The 13,937-nt window shown below is 42.7% G+C and overlaps 1 protein-coding gene across 1 annotated transcript in view; it reads left to right on the top strand.

Annotated features, from left to right (window-relative positions):
* The window catches only part of LOC120913993 (cholesterol 7-desaturase nvd-like), a 42,062-nt gene that overhangs the window by 14,231 nt on the left and 13,894 nt on the right, over nucleotides 1-13,937 (top strand). Inside the window, exons 2-3 of the mRNA XM_040324382.1 lie at nucleotides 6,451-6,639; nucleotides 9,271-9,449. Coding sequence (XP_040180316.1) covers nucleotides 6,451-6,639; nucleotides 9,271-9,449 — 368 coding nt within the window. The remainder of the gene's footprint in view (nucleotides 1-6,450; nucleotides 6,640-9,270; nucleotides 9,450-13,937) is intronic.

Raw genomic sequence — 13,937 nt, 5'->3', positions numbered from 1 at the left:
GTCCATGAAAACTTCCTAGAAAAACAAAATGGAGATAAATTTAGCCAAGAGTGCAATTCCTTCATAAGTTGCCTGCCAGGGACCTGTGTTCATACCTTTAGACCACATTTTTAACTAAGAGGAAGCAAACAAAAAGCAGGAGGACAAAAAACAAAAGGAGAGAAAGGGGGGCTTGCCAGTAGGGGCGGGGACACAAATTGTGGCCCTATTAAAACTCTGGGCAGTGTTGGTTGACAAACTCCTGGTAAAAGGTAGCATAAAAAGGACCTAGTGTTGGGGACCTTCTCCATATGGTGGAAAGAAGCTGTATTGTCATTGATTTTAGACAGCCACAAAGAAATGGGAGGTATGACATGTTTCCCTAATGCAGGTATGCAAGCCCTGGCTGCATTTAGAAAGGAAATGGATTATTACTTTGAAAGTGGCAAACTATTGAGGTGAAGTAACTTGTGTATAGCCCTGCTCTTGGAACTTATTTGCAATGAAAGATTGGTGTGCAAAAAGAGCCTCCTGCATTGGACAGAAGTTTTTTTTTTTTTTTATGTAATTAACTATTCCTGACCACCTGGGATTTGTTTAGTCAACTATTTGGTCCTCAAGACCCTTTTTGAATCTTTAAATATGCACTGCTCAAAAAAATTAAAGGAACACTTTGAAAACATATCAGATCTCAACTAGCAAAAATCTCATGCTGAATATCTGTACTGATATGGACTGGGTAATGTGTTAGGAATGAAAGGATTAAAATTATCCACCTACAGAGGGCTGAATTCAGATGCCCCGAAAAGCAAAGTGAAAAAATTATGCAGCAAGCTAGTCCATTTTGCTGACATTTCATTGCAACAACTTAAAATGGTCCTCAGTAGTTTGTATGGCCCCCAAGTGCTTGTTTGCATGCCTGACAACATCAGGGCATGCTCCTAATGAGATGAAGGATGGTGTCCAGGGGTATTTCCTCCCAGATCCAGGAGCTCAGTGATGCTATGGTCCAGAACAGACTGAGGTGCAACCTGGTGGCACCGGATGGACCGAAACATGATGCCCCAGAGGTGTTCTTTTGGATTTGGGTCAGGTGAGCGTGGGGCCATTCAATGATATCAATTTCTTTATCCTCCAGGAACTGGCTGCATGCTCTCGCCACATGAGGCCAGGCATTGTCGTGCACCAGGAGGAACCCAGGGCCCACTGCTCCAGCGCAGGGTCTGACAAATGGGTTCAAGGATTTTATCCTGATACCTAATGGCAGTCAGGGTGTCTTTGTGTAGCCTGTAGAGATCTGTGTGTCCCTCCATGGATATGCCTCCCCAGACCATCACTGACCCACCACCAAACCGGTCATGCTGAATGATGTTACAGGCAGCATAAAGTCTTCCGCGGCTTCTGCAGACCCTTTCACATCTGTCACATATGCTCAGGATGAACCTGCTCTCATCTGTGAAAAGAATGGGGCACCAGTGGCAGACCTGACAATTCTGGTGTTCAATGGAAAATGCCAATCAAGCTCCACAGTGTCCATCAGTGAGCAGAGCACACTAGAGGACGTCAGGCCCTCAGGCCACCCCCTTGAAGTCGGTTTCTGATTGGTCAGACATTCACACCAGTGGCCTGCTGGAGGTCATTTTGTAGGGCTCTGGCAGTGCTCATCCTGTTCCTCCTTGCACAAAGGAGCAGATACCGGTTCTGCTGATGGGTTAAGGACCTTCTACGGCTCTGTCCAGCTCTCCTAGAGTAACTGCCTGTCTCCTGGAATCTCCTCCATGCTCTTGAGACTGTGCTGTGAGACACCGCAAACCTTCTGGCAATAACACGTATTGATGTGCCATCCTGGAGGAGTTGGCCTGCCTGTGCAACCTTTATAGGGTCCCAGTATCGCCTTGTGCTGCCAGTAGTGACACTGACCCTAGCCAAATGCAAAACTAGTGAAAAACGGTCAGAAAAGATGAGTAGGGAAAAATGTCAGACACCTCCACCTGAAAAACCATTCCTGTTTTGGAGGTCATCTAATTGTCGTCCTCTGTATACACCCCTCCCCCTCTGCTACGTAACTGACCAGCTCAATATCCCAGGAGTTCTGATTCAAAAGTGTTCCTTTAATTTTTTTTGAGCAGTGTACTAAATATCCAGAAGGGAATAGTAGGAGCGTCTACTGAAATGTAGCAATCTGTTTTGTATAGAATGACCATTTATTGCTTGTATGAATAGGCTTGAAAAATACTTTTGTGTCTGAAAATGTGGATGTGACGGGACCAGAGTGACAAGTTTCTAAACCTCTCCACCGTTTCTGAACAATTTAATTGTAAGGGATGTTCTGTAACCAAGTGTAACATTACACAAGCTGGCATCCTGCATTGTAGTAACCTTTGTCTTGTGGTCAATTTCTGGTGGAACCAGTTCCAGGTGTACAGAACGTAGCCATGGCTAACCTCAATGTGATGGTGTATATTGCAAATTTTTTGTTCCCATTCTATGCTTCTATCTTGGCACACAATCTCTGCGTGTCCTTTTAGTGGTGATAAGAGCGATTTATACTGTTGTTGTTACATTCTTAGGAAAAAAATCACTGAACACTTTTTTTACTTTTAAACGTCCATGGGCATTGTATTTAAAAACATTCCTATTTTAAATGCAGTTTGCTTTCCTTATAAGAACAATATTTATGGGGAAAAAAGTAGGGCTTTAAGTGCTCAAATATATTGCAAATGATTCTTGTGTACTTGGCAAAAAATGACTTAACGCGGGGTTCTGGGCATCGTTTTTTATTTTTTTGCCAGCTAAATTTGATCACAATAAATGGTCTCTAAAACATATTTAATAGCACCCCAATCATTCCAGAAATCATTGCAATGACTTGCCTTATATCCTCCAGCTCATGTTGCGGCTGTATCCATCATATGCGTGGACATGTGAAGCCCAGTTCCTTTTTTATTTTTATTTTTTATTTTTTTTCTTCCTGGTTTTCAGGGAGAGGTGCATGCTGGGTTTTTTTTTTTTTTCTTTTTTAGGCAAAGTAATGCCCAGAGACTCCTTGGAAATGAGTCATCATTTCCCAGGAGGCAATGGGGTCTTAGGACAGGAAGTTGAACCACCTAGGACCAGGAACTAGGCAGGTTACGAATTCTGCCTAGCAACAGCCATTTTTAGGGTGGAACTCAGCTTTAACTGGTGTCTGCTTGCGGACAATATCTAATCGGCAACAGGGATATCATCACCTCTGCGGCCTAATGCCAGAGGTGATGTGAGGCAGGCTAGGACATTTGCAACCAATGAATATTCAGCGCAGATGGCATTTAGGCCATGTAATTGACTTGTTACAGCTACAGAGATTGGTTATAGCATGATGATGCCAGCTTATTTTAAAAGCCTGGTACAGGCCAGGATTCCCTTTTTGTTTCTAGACCTTGGTTTAACAGAAAATCTCATAAAACGATGTGCATTTAATGTATTATGTGTTTAACTGTAAAAGCCTCCCTTGTGTGGCCAAACAAAATATGGATCTGCTCCTTGGCACCACCGTCTTGGGTGTGATGCTGGTAGACTCAGAACTGTCACTTAAAGTTCTATAGGGAGATGAGGGGTGAAGGAGCTGGGGCAGCACAGAGTAAGTTGACACACCTTGTGCTTAATAAATTAATGGTGGAGTCTCTTTATAGACAATCTTGGGGCACAGGAAAATGCTTGTAAGAAAAATACGAGTTCTGGAAAGGCTTTCTATACAGATTCTACTTTAGGCAATATCCAGTTAAGGGCTGATTTGTGCATCAACGGCCTCCCACCTTGCAAAGGGAGATTAAAGATAATAAATTGAAGTGATTCCAGCAACAGCTATTAAAGTAACTTTGTATACATTCTGTATAGAAGCCTTCTATTATAGACTTGCAGTCCCTGCAGCCATTACATGACCTACTTTTATACAAAAGATAGATAAGTGGACAGATAAGACTTTCTGACAACTGTTAGAACTTGCATAATTCTAATGTCATTCAATTGAAGCTATGTTGTAAAATACTCCCCACAGAAAGAGCCTGATTTTGCCTGAATTTCAATTTTGATGGCAGTTTTTAGTTTTGCCACGTTTACAGTAATTTTAACTTTTGCATAAAGTCAACACCGTGTCAAATGCAGAAGTACAGTATCTCACAAGTGAGTACACCCCTCACATTTTTGTAAATCTTTTTATATCTTAATGTGACAACACTGAGGAAATTACACTTTACATTGTAGCAAAGTAGTGAGTGTACAGCTTGTATAACAATGTAAATTTGCTGTCCCCTCAACTTCTCACACAGCTATTAACCCCCCCTGGCGGTATTCCCGAGTCACTCGGGGTTAAATTTCTGTGCTGCGATCGGTAACCCCGAGTCAGACTCGGGCTCGCCTCGCTGGATCCACAGGGAGTGTTTACTTACCTTGTCCCTGGATCCAGCGATGCCACCGCGCTGTGTAAGCGAGCGGACCTTGCTCGATTCACATAGTGCCTCTGTGTGCCGCCGATCTCTGTTCCCTGTGACGTTACGACGCACGGGAGCGGAGAACGGCGCCAAATTCAAAAAAGTAAATAATTACATACAGTATACTGTAATCTTATAGATTACAGTATGTTAGAAATACAAACCCCCTTTGTCCCTAGTGGTCTGCCCAGTGCCCTACATGTACTTTTATATAATAAAAACTGTTCTTTCTGCCTGCAAACTGTAGATTGTCCATAGCAACCAAAAGTGTCCCTTTATGTCAAAAATGGTTTTAGAGCAGCTAGAAAATAGCGATAATAAATTAGAATCGCTTGCAGAATTGTGCGATAGCGATTTGTGGGGAAATTCGTCATAAAAAAATAAAAGTAATGACAGCGACAATTCTGCAACTGAGCAAATTTCAGTGATTTTGATTTGATTACATTATTGAATAATTTGTATTCTAATTATAATATTTGTTATAATTTATAATTATGTATTATAATATTTATAATTTTTTTTTTTCAAAAAAAAATGTCATACCCGGGATGCCTACTAGACTCTTGGACAGATTTAAGTGAGTTATTCCTAAGAATTGCAGGCCTACAGTATAAAACACCAAATTTCCTTGCAAATAATGGTACCGCTTTCAGCATCTTTTTTCTGATATAATCATACCGCCAGGGAGGTTAATGTCTAAACCACTGGCAACAAAAGTGAGAATGTCCAAATTGGCCCCAAAGGGACAATATTTTGTGTGGCCACCATTATGTTCCAGCACTACCTTAAAGGGGTTGTAAAGGTTCGTCTTTTATTTTCTAAATTGGTTCCTTTAAAGCGGTTGTAAACCGCATAAACTTTTTTTTTTTCCCCCAAACCTGCAATGCAAAAGGCATAATAGGCTAGTATGCACCGCATACTAGCCTATTATGAAATACTTACCTCGGAACGAGGTGTGTACCACTTACCTGGTCCACGCCGAGCAGGATGTCATCTTGCTCCGGCGTGTCTTCCGGGTATTGCCGCTCCAGCGCTGTGATTGGCTGGAGCGGCGATGACGTCACTCCCGCGCGGGAGATTTAAAATCGGCAGGGTCCGGCGGATGCCCGTCCTTCAGCCGTGGATTCCCCCCTGCGCATGCGCCGCCCACATTGCGGGGGGAATATCTCCTAAACCGTGCAGGTTTAGGAGATATTCTCCTTACCTACAGGTAAGCCTTATTATAGGCTTACCTGTAGGTAAAAGTCAAAATAGTGGGTTTACAACCACTTTAAGCTAGTGCATTGTTGGTTCACTTACCTTTTTTCTTTCGATTTCCCTTCTAAATGTTTTTTTCTTTGTTTGAATTTCTCACTTCCTGTTTCTCCTCAGTAAGCTTTCCACCACATTCTTAGCGGTGGAAAGTCATTTAGAACAGCTTACTGAACACCTTACAGAGGAGGAACAGGAAGTGAGAAATTCAGACAAAGAAAACAAAGGGAAAAAAAAAACATTTAGAAGTGAAAGGTAAGTGAACCAACAATGCACTAGCTTAAAGGAACCTATTTAGAAAATAAAAAAATGAACCTTTACAACCCCTTTAACCCTTTTGGGCATGGAGTTTACCAGAGCTTCACAGGTTGCCACTAGAGTCTTTTGCCTAAATACCACAAGGGATGGTATATCCAGTAATGGTCTCCAGTGTCTGCATTCAATCTTATGCTGTTCATGTATCAAAAGTAGCAAAAATAAGAATGGTTATCGAAACTATCTTTAGCCTCATTACAATTTTCCAGAACTTTAAAAATTAAAGTATTGCCATGTGAAAAACCTTTAACCACAGGCAGTTATGCAGGTAATTTGCTATGAATATTGATATGGGCAGCTATGTATTGTCAATTTAACTATTTGAATTTACTGATGGTCCATATGTTGAGTATCTAATCTTGGGCCTCATCTTTTTCAGTTTTACATTTGCCTACTGTGCTATGTTTCTGATTTTTCTTTTTTTTTTCTTTTGCAGGTGAGCAGGTGGCTGTATACCGAACTGCGTGCGGCAGTGTGTATGTTGTGGATGCCTACTGCCCTCATCTTGGTGCCAATCTTGCTGTGGGAGGCAGAGTAGTTGGAGATTGCATAGAGTGCCCATTTCATGGCTGGCAGTTCCGCGGAAAAGATGGAAAGTGCACCAAGATACCATATGCTGAAAAAGGTACATAAGCATCTTAACCACTTGCCCACAGGGCCTATTTTGGCACTTCTCTCCATGTAAAAATCAAACAAATTTTGCTAGAAAATTAATCAGAACCCCCAAACTATATATATATATATATATATATATATATATATATATATCTATATATATATCTATATATATATCTATATATATATATATATATATATATATATATATATATCTATATATATATATATATAATATATCAGGGCCCACTAACAGGCCAGATTTGCAAGATAACTGAAATACATCACAGCTGATATCATTTGCTCCTCAGTGATTGCAGTATTCTAGACTGCATCTCCCCAAGGTAATACATAAAACCTGGCCTGTTAGTGGGCCCTGTAGGGCAGGGTTGATGACCACTGCCCTAGGGTGTCTGCTAAAAATATATATATATATATATATATATATATATATATATATATATATATATATATATATATATATATATATATATATATATATAGGTTCTGATTAATTTTCTAGCAAAAAATTTCGAGTTACAGAGGTCTAGTGCTAGAATTGCACATGCTCTAACGCACGCGACGATACCTCACATGTGGTCACCAGTCATCTCTATGCTTCCCAGCCAGCGCCGGACGATTCGTTCTCCAGGCCCCAGATGGCACGGGAGAGCCCAGAGAAGGGGGGAGGGGGGAAACATCCCCTCCCGCTGCCTATAAGAACAATTAAGCGGCGGAACTGCCGCTTTGATCATTATCATGCAGAGAATCGCCGGCTGAAGATGGTAGCTGCAGGCATCATTCAGATATCACCGCACAAAGTCTAGGACGTCCTCGGTTGTTAAGTGGTTAAACATCCAGAGCAGAACTCAAAGTCAAATATAGCAAAATGCCCTTTGCTCAATTTAATGTGAAAATTGCTATAAAATATTTTTTTGGAGAAAAGCCTAAATGTCTGAAATCTAACAATCGGTGTGGGTGCATATCCATTGTAAGTCAGTTTACTCTTGGTGGCTTCATTATTGGGGAGGGGTTTGGTCAGCTTGAAGGTGGCGCTCCCACGGTTGACTTTGGAAGTACAGGAATACCCTTGGCATATCAACATCATGCAATCAAGGTGGCTAGAGGAATCCTCATGTGCTATTATAATCTTGACAGCGAGGACTCCAGCCACTGATCAAATGAGAATTTTCCAACATTCCCATTCTACACAAGTTGATCCAAGTCTTGTCAAGCAGAGGCGGCCAGAGATGGATTGACGTTCAGCTGGTCCTTTTTTTTTTTTTTTTTTTCTCTAGCTCTCTTGTTCCTCACTCCTCTGCCTCTACTGTTATATTCTACTTTATTGTATATGCTTATTGGGACACTGTCCTGGTTGAGGAATGATTACGATGGCACTCTTTTCCTTTTTTTTTTTATATCCATCCTATGCTCTATCCTTGTAGCCAAATGTACATCAGAACTGGATTATAGTACACATTTAGCTTATTGGGCCATTTAATCCAAACTGTATACAGTGGTTTCAGGCCAGTGCAGCATATGCAAGCCATAGCTTCTATGGAGCAGTGCTTATAGACCATTTCACTAGAACTATACACCCTGTTTAGCTGCCAGTCATAGTTATTTGCAAACCCTGCATAGCCAGAATGGCATCTCCATTTTAAAGCGGAGGTCTGCCCACTGCTGCAAAGATTAAACCTGTAGCTGCTGGCTTTTAATAGGACACTTGCCTGTTCTGGAGTGCAGTGATGGCGGCAGGGCAGCCATCAAATATTGGTGCCCCTTACAAAGCTTTAGCCATGGGCCCCCTGCAGCAGAGAACCGGGGGGGGGGGAGGGTGCTGTTGAATATGAGAAGTGACATCTTGCCTCTTCTCTCTCCTGCCGTCGCGAGCTGAGAAGGGGGGGCTGCCGAATGAGAAGTGACATCTCATCTCTACAGCCGCGGTCCCCTTGGTACATTCGGGCCCCTTACATTTGTAATGCCTGTACCCCCCTGATGGCGGACCTGGATGGTGGTATGGATGTTTCCATCAGCTGCCGTTGCGGGTAAGGGAACCCGGCAGTGTGACCTTACGACTTCACCCTGGGAACCCTACTGCGCATGTGTGGCGCTCCTTTCCTCTTTTCTACTGGCCCGGCGACAGGGAAGAGGGAGGTGAGCCGCGACGTCAAAATCTGGCTCTCAGAGGTGGGAACAGGATACCTGTCAAAGGCAAGTATCCTGTCCCCCCTCCCCCCGAAAGGTGCCCTTGCGGTGGATTTACGCTCTAAGCTTGCCATAGACAGTTGACATTTGTAATTTGGCTAGTTCTGTGGGGAGCAACCAAATTTATTTTACAAAGTATTTAATTAAATTCAAATACAGTCAACAGGAAATTCTAGGTTCTCAGCTAGTAGCTCTTGGCTTTTTACTGCCATGGGCGCCAAACCTTGAATATGTAAACCTTCCTGACTTGTTCTTGATCACCGTACAATGTAACATCTGACTGTTGGATTGAATATTAAAATCCTTTGTAAAAGGAATTCATCTGTTCTGTAGTCACAAGTCCCCAAACCACTTGTGACTTGTTTGTCATCTCCAGTTTCACATGGCTTTTTAAAACCTTTTCTGTACATAACAATGTCTTTATGCATTTCAGTGCCTGAGTTTGCCAAGATTAAGACCTGGCCAAGCTGTGAGATAAATGGAATGGTGTTTGTATGGTATCACTGTGACCATATTGAGCCCACTTGGACCATCCCTGAACTGGAGGAAATCACCAGTAAGAAGTGGGTGTACAGGGGGCGCACCGAGCACCATGTTAATGCACACATAGAGGTAAGTATTGGGCCTATTGTACCTAAGCGCCTGTGTTTGGATGTTTAGCTATCCTGTAAATCTTTACTCATGTTGCCTGTGCTTTTCAAAGCTGAACTTGGCTGCTTAGAAATGTATTTGTACGATTGGGTAGCAGTTTATGCAGTGATGCTTCTCCCTGTTACTAAGACATTTGCTTCAGTGGAATCTTTCCAATAGCAATACAACCCATTGTGGGTCTTGACCTGCTAAAGGCGTTTTTGCTTTTTTGGGCTTATAACCACCCCTGCCTTCCAATGCACATTCTGTGATTGCTGTTTCCCAAATCATGTGAAACCTCTTCCAGGGCAGTACAAGAGGGGCACCTCTTCCAACCTTGATTGTGGGTTTGTTCTGTATCTTTGCCTCCCTAGTTCTTTCCTTTTTATGGGCAGGAAGAGGTCTGGGTACTCAGTTTTCAGTGTAAAAGGGTCAGTACTTTATAGGGATAAAACACCTTGGTGGCCTGACCATGCTTCCTTCTGGCTGCAGGAATGTTCATGCGTCTATGCCCAGCTGTGTTGACTTGACCAGCAGTGTCAAGTCTGGGTTGGGTAATGTTGCTGCAGCTTCTGGTTACAGGGCAAAATCTCATGGGTAGACAGTTCCTGCCTTGTACTACAAATCTATGTGCCGCTGCTGTGGGCGCCATGCACGGCTGAGTTCTTGGCCTTTTTTGGGGGGGCTGGGTTCTTGGCCTTTTTTGGGGGGGGCTGGGTTCTCGGCCTCTTTCGGGGGGGGGGGGGTGTGGTGGCACTATCCTGCACATGTGCACGGGAGTCTGTGGCAAGCTGCACATCCCCAGCTGTGTGCATTCAATAGACTGTAAGCAGGCAGGTAAATATTAAACATTGCATGTCTTTTCTATAACAAAGGGCTGCCTGCTCATTCTTCTTTTAGTTCTACTTTAATGTCGTCATTTAAGCTTTGAATAAAGGGATGGGTAAAATTTGCCAGGTTAACATCTGCCTGTGGTGCCAGCGAGTGGGTGTCGCTGAGAAAAGGCTCTGACCAAAACATTGTCAAGTTCTAACCCTTCCATACTCTACAGTCTTGTCATAATTTATTGGAAAGCTCCCCAATAGAGGTAGATAAACAAATCCTGACAGATGCTAACCCTTCCTGCTCTATGCAAATGGTAAAAAATCTGCAGTTTGGGTAGTTGAAATAACTCATTGACCATGGGCTGTACAGACATTCTACTTGCATTTTAAAGTGATATTAATGGCAGATTAAAAAAAACAAAACATGCCATACTTGCCTGCTCCATGCAGTGGCTTTGCACAGAGCAGCCCTAAGCCACCCACTGGTGCTCCTGGCCCCTCCCTCCTGCTGTATGCTCAATCCAAAGCCTCCCTGCTGTGTCCACTTACACATGGCGTGAGTGTTGGGCCCTCCCCCACTTGCTCCTCATTGGCTCACTGGCTGTGATTGACAGTAGCAAATGGCTCCCAATGCGGACTCAGCCACTGAAGAAGAGAACAGAGCTGCTGCTCTAATGCACATCCCTGGATCAAGGTAACACTTGGGCAAGTGTTGGGAAAGTGTGCTTTACACAGATTATTTTACCTTCATGCATAGAATGCATGAAGGTATACAGCCTTTGCAACCACTTTAAAAGGAAAATCCTCTGAAAATGGTTGAAAATTGCAGCAGTTGCATCTAGAAGCTTGTGTGTACATATTTCTGTGTGAAACTGCCTTTATCTACCAATATAACTCTATAAGCAGAACAAGGCCTAAAACATGTGCATTGTTGAGGTTTGTCCTTAAAGCGAAAATCTCAAACATGTGCCATGCCCACTATTATGACCAAATCATTCTTTCCATTAAGACTTCCCTCTTGCCATTGAAAGCTGTGCTGTTGATTTTGTTAAAGAATGAGGAAGTCTCTGTGGGTGTGAATTGAGGGGCCTGTTGCCCTCCATGTACTAGCAAGAATGCTTTCTGTATGAGTGATATGCGGGCAGTCCTGTTTTGCTGCTGTTTAGTGATTTGTGAGGCGGGTCCTGATTTGGGTTAATCTTTATAGAAAGTTTGCTTTGCACATAGCAGTTCTGTAAGGTGGAGACCGGCCAACCAGACATCGTCAGATGGGGGCTTGCAGCTTTTGTACTGATCAGGCATTTTTTTTTTTTTCGTTTTAAAAAATAAATAAAATCCTGAAAGTCTGGTTTGTAGTTTACATTTTAGAGCATTCCTCCACCAGCCTACCTTCACCAGAACCGATCACCGTCTGTTCTGGGAAAAGCAGGCTCTAGAACAAATAAGGGGTGAACCACAGAAGTGTGGAGTCAAACCTGAAGTGGGTTGTAACCATTCTCAGACCTACCCAGAATAGAGGCTGCTTAAAGTGGTTCTAAAAGCAGAATGTTTTTTTAACCTAATGCATTAAGGTAAAAAAACCTGGATGCAGTCCCCCTCCCAGCCCCGCCTTATACTTATCTGAGCCCCATCTCGATCCAGTGATGTGCCATGAACAGTGGCTCTCCCATGTCTTTCTTCATTGACTCACAGCAGCGGGAGCTATTGGCTCTTGCTGCTGTCAATCACTGCCTGCAAACCAATGAAGATGGAGCAGGGCCGTGTGCATTGGCAATGTCCTTTGACAGTAGCCCAGCTTGGGAGCAAGCCTACTTAAGTGCCCCATAGCAAGAGTCTGGCTATTGGGGGCACTCGACAGGAAGGAGGAGGCAGGACTGCCAGCGGGAGACCCAAAAAGAGAATTGAAACTGTTTTGTGCAAAACAAGTATAACCTGTTAATAAAAAATAAATAAAAAACCTTTAGAATCACTATGGCGTTGCAAATTGCTAAAGTGCATATACAGTGAGGAAAATAAATTGATCCCCTGCAGATTTTGGAAGTTTGCCCACTAACAAAGAAATGAAAGGCCTATATATTTTATGAAAAGGTGTATTTTAAATACAGACAGAATTGTATCAGGATTTTTGGTTGCCAATGTTAAATTGAGTTGCAGGTCAGTGAGTAAAATTTGATCCCCAAGCAAATCATGACTTAGTACTTGGTGGAGAAACCCTTGTTGGCAAGTACAGAGGTAAGACGTTTCTCCAGGTTTGCACAACTCACAAGGAGGGATTTTTGGTCCACTCTTTACAGATCTTCTCTAAATCCTTAGCGTTGCTAAACCCACAACAGTAAAATCAGTCTGTGTATGCATGTTATACTCATGTTATATGTGGAAGTCAAGGGGTAATTCTCCACATTATGTAAAATAGCTGTTTGATCATGTCTTCTATGATCCTCTTCCACTGTCCCCAATCCATCTCCCGATAGTACAGAGCCTTTGGAATCGCTCTGCACATGCTCAGTTTGGTGTGCCTTGCTAAAGAGGTTTTTCTTGGAGTGTGCATGTCATCGACGCAGGGCCAATCGCTACTGTCTAGACAGGTCAGGAGTCCTACAGCCTCCTAGGACAGTCAGAGTAGAAAAACTCCTACAAGCCTTAATCAGACACTGATAGTCGCTAATGAAGTCACAAGACTGCTATAAACTACTGATGAAGGTATTTAGAAGTTTATACAGTAAAACGTTGGTTGCGAGCATAATTCCTTCCAGAAACATGCTTGTAATCCAAAGCACTTGTATATCAAAGCATTTTTTTACAGGGTATAAAAGGCACCTCTAAGTGTAGCAATATGTTGTACCTTCATTAAATGTAACCATATTGCTACACTTGGTCTCATCTTTTTTTTTTTTTATACTCAGTTGTGACATGATGCTACTCTTATATCAAGACAGCACTTGTATATCAAGGCAAAATTTATTAAAACATTTTGCTTGTCTTGCAAAACGCTCTAACCAAGGTTTTACTGTAATTACTAAAATGTCCATGTTCTGTAGGAGACCAGATATAGTGAATGCGGGGTCCTGGGTTTAGTAACTTTAAAGTTTCTTTGCTGTCGCTTGGCAACTCGAAGTATCGCCTCCCTCCATAAATTTTTTGTATATGCTTCAGGTCTGGAGACCACTCCATGACCTTAATGTGCTTCTTCTTGAGCCACTTTGTTGCCTTTGTGGTATGTTTTGGGTCATTGTCATGCTGGAAGACCCATCCATGACCCATTTTCAGTGTTCTGGCTGAGGGAAGAAGGTTCTCATCCAAGATATTACAATAAATGGCCGCATCCTTTGGCCCCTTAAGGTGGCAGTTGACCTGTATCTTAAAGAGATGCAGCCCCAAAGCATGTTTTCCACCTGCGTGCTTGACTGTAGGGATGCTGATCTTCGGGTCAGTCGTCTTTATCTTCAAACACGGCGAGTCAAGTTAATTAGAGCTTTCTCTAAATCATTTAGATATAGCACCCTGGTGTTGGGCAGGGTTACTAACAAATTTTAGCTTGCTCGGCAGTAACCAGCCTGGCTGATTGTTGGGGAGATCCACTGACCTAGACCCTTCATTTCTTGAAGTGGGAAAACTTACAAAATCTGCAGGGGATCAATTATCCACA

The sequence above is a fragment of the Rana temporaria genome, chromosome 9, assembly GCF_905171775.1.
Source record: "Rana temporaria chromosome 9, aRanTem1.1, whole genome shotgun sequence".
NCBI classification, from domain to species: Eukaryota; Metazoa; Chordata; class Amphibia; order Anura; family Ranidae; genus Rana; species Rana temporaria.
Note: the sequence above shows the minus strand (reverse complement) of the source record. Positions and strands in the feature narration are given on the sequence as shown.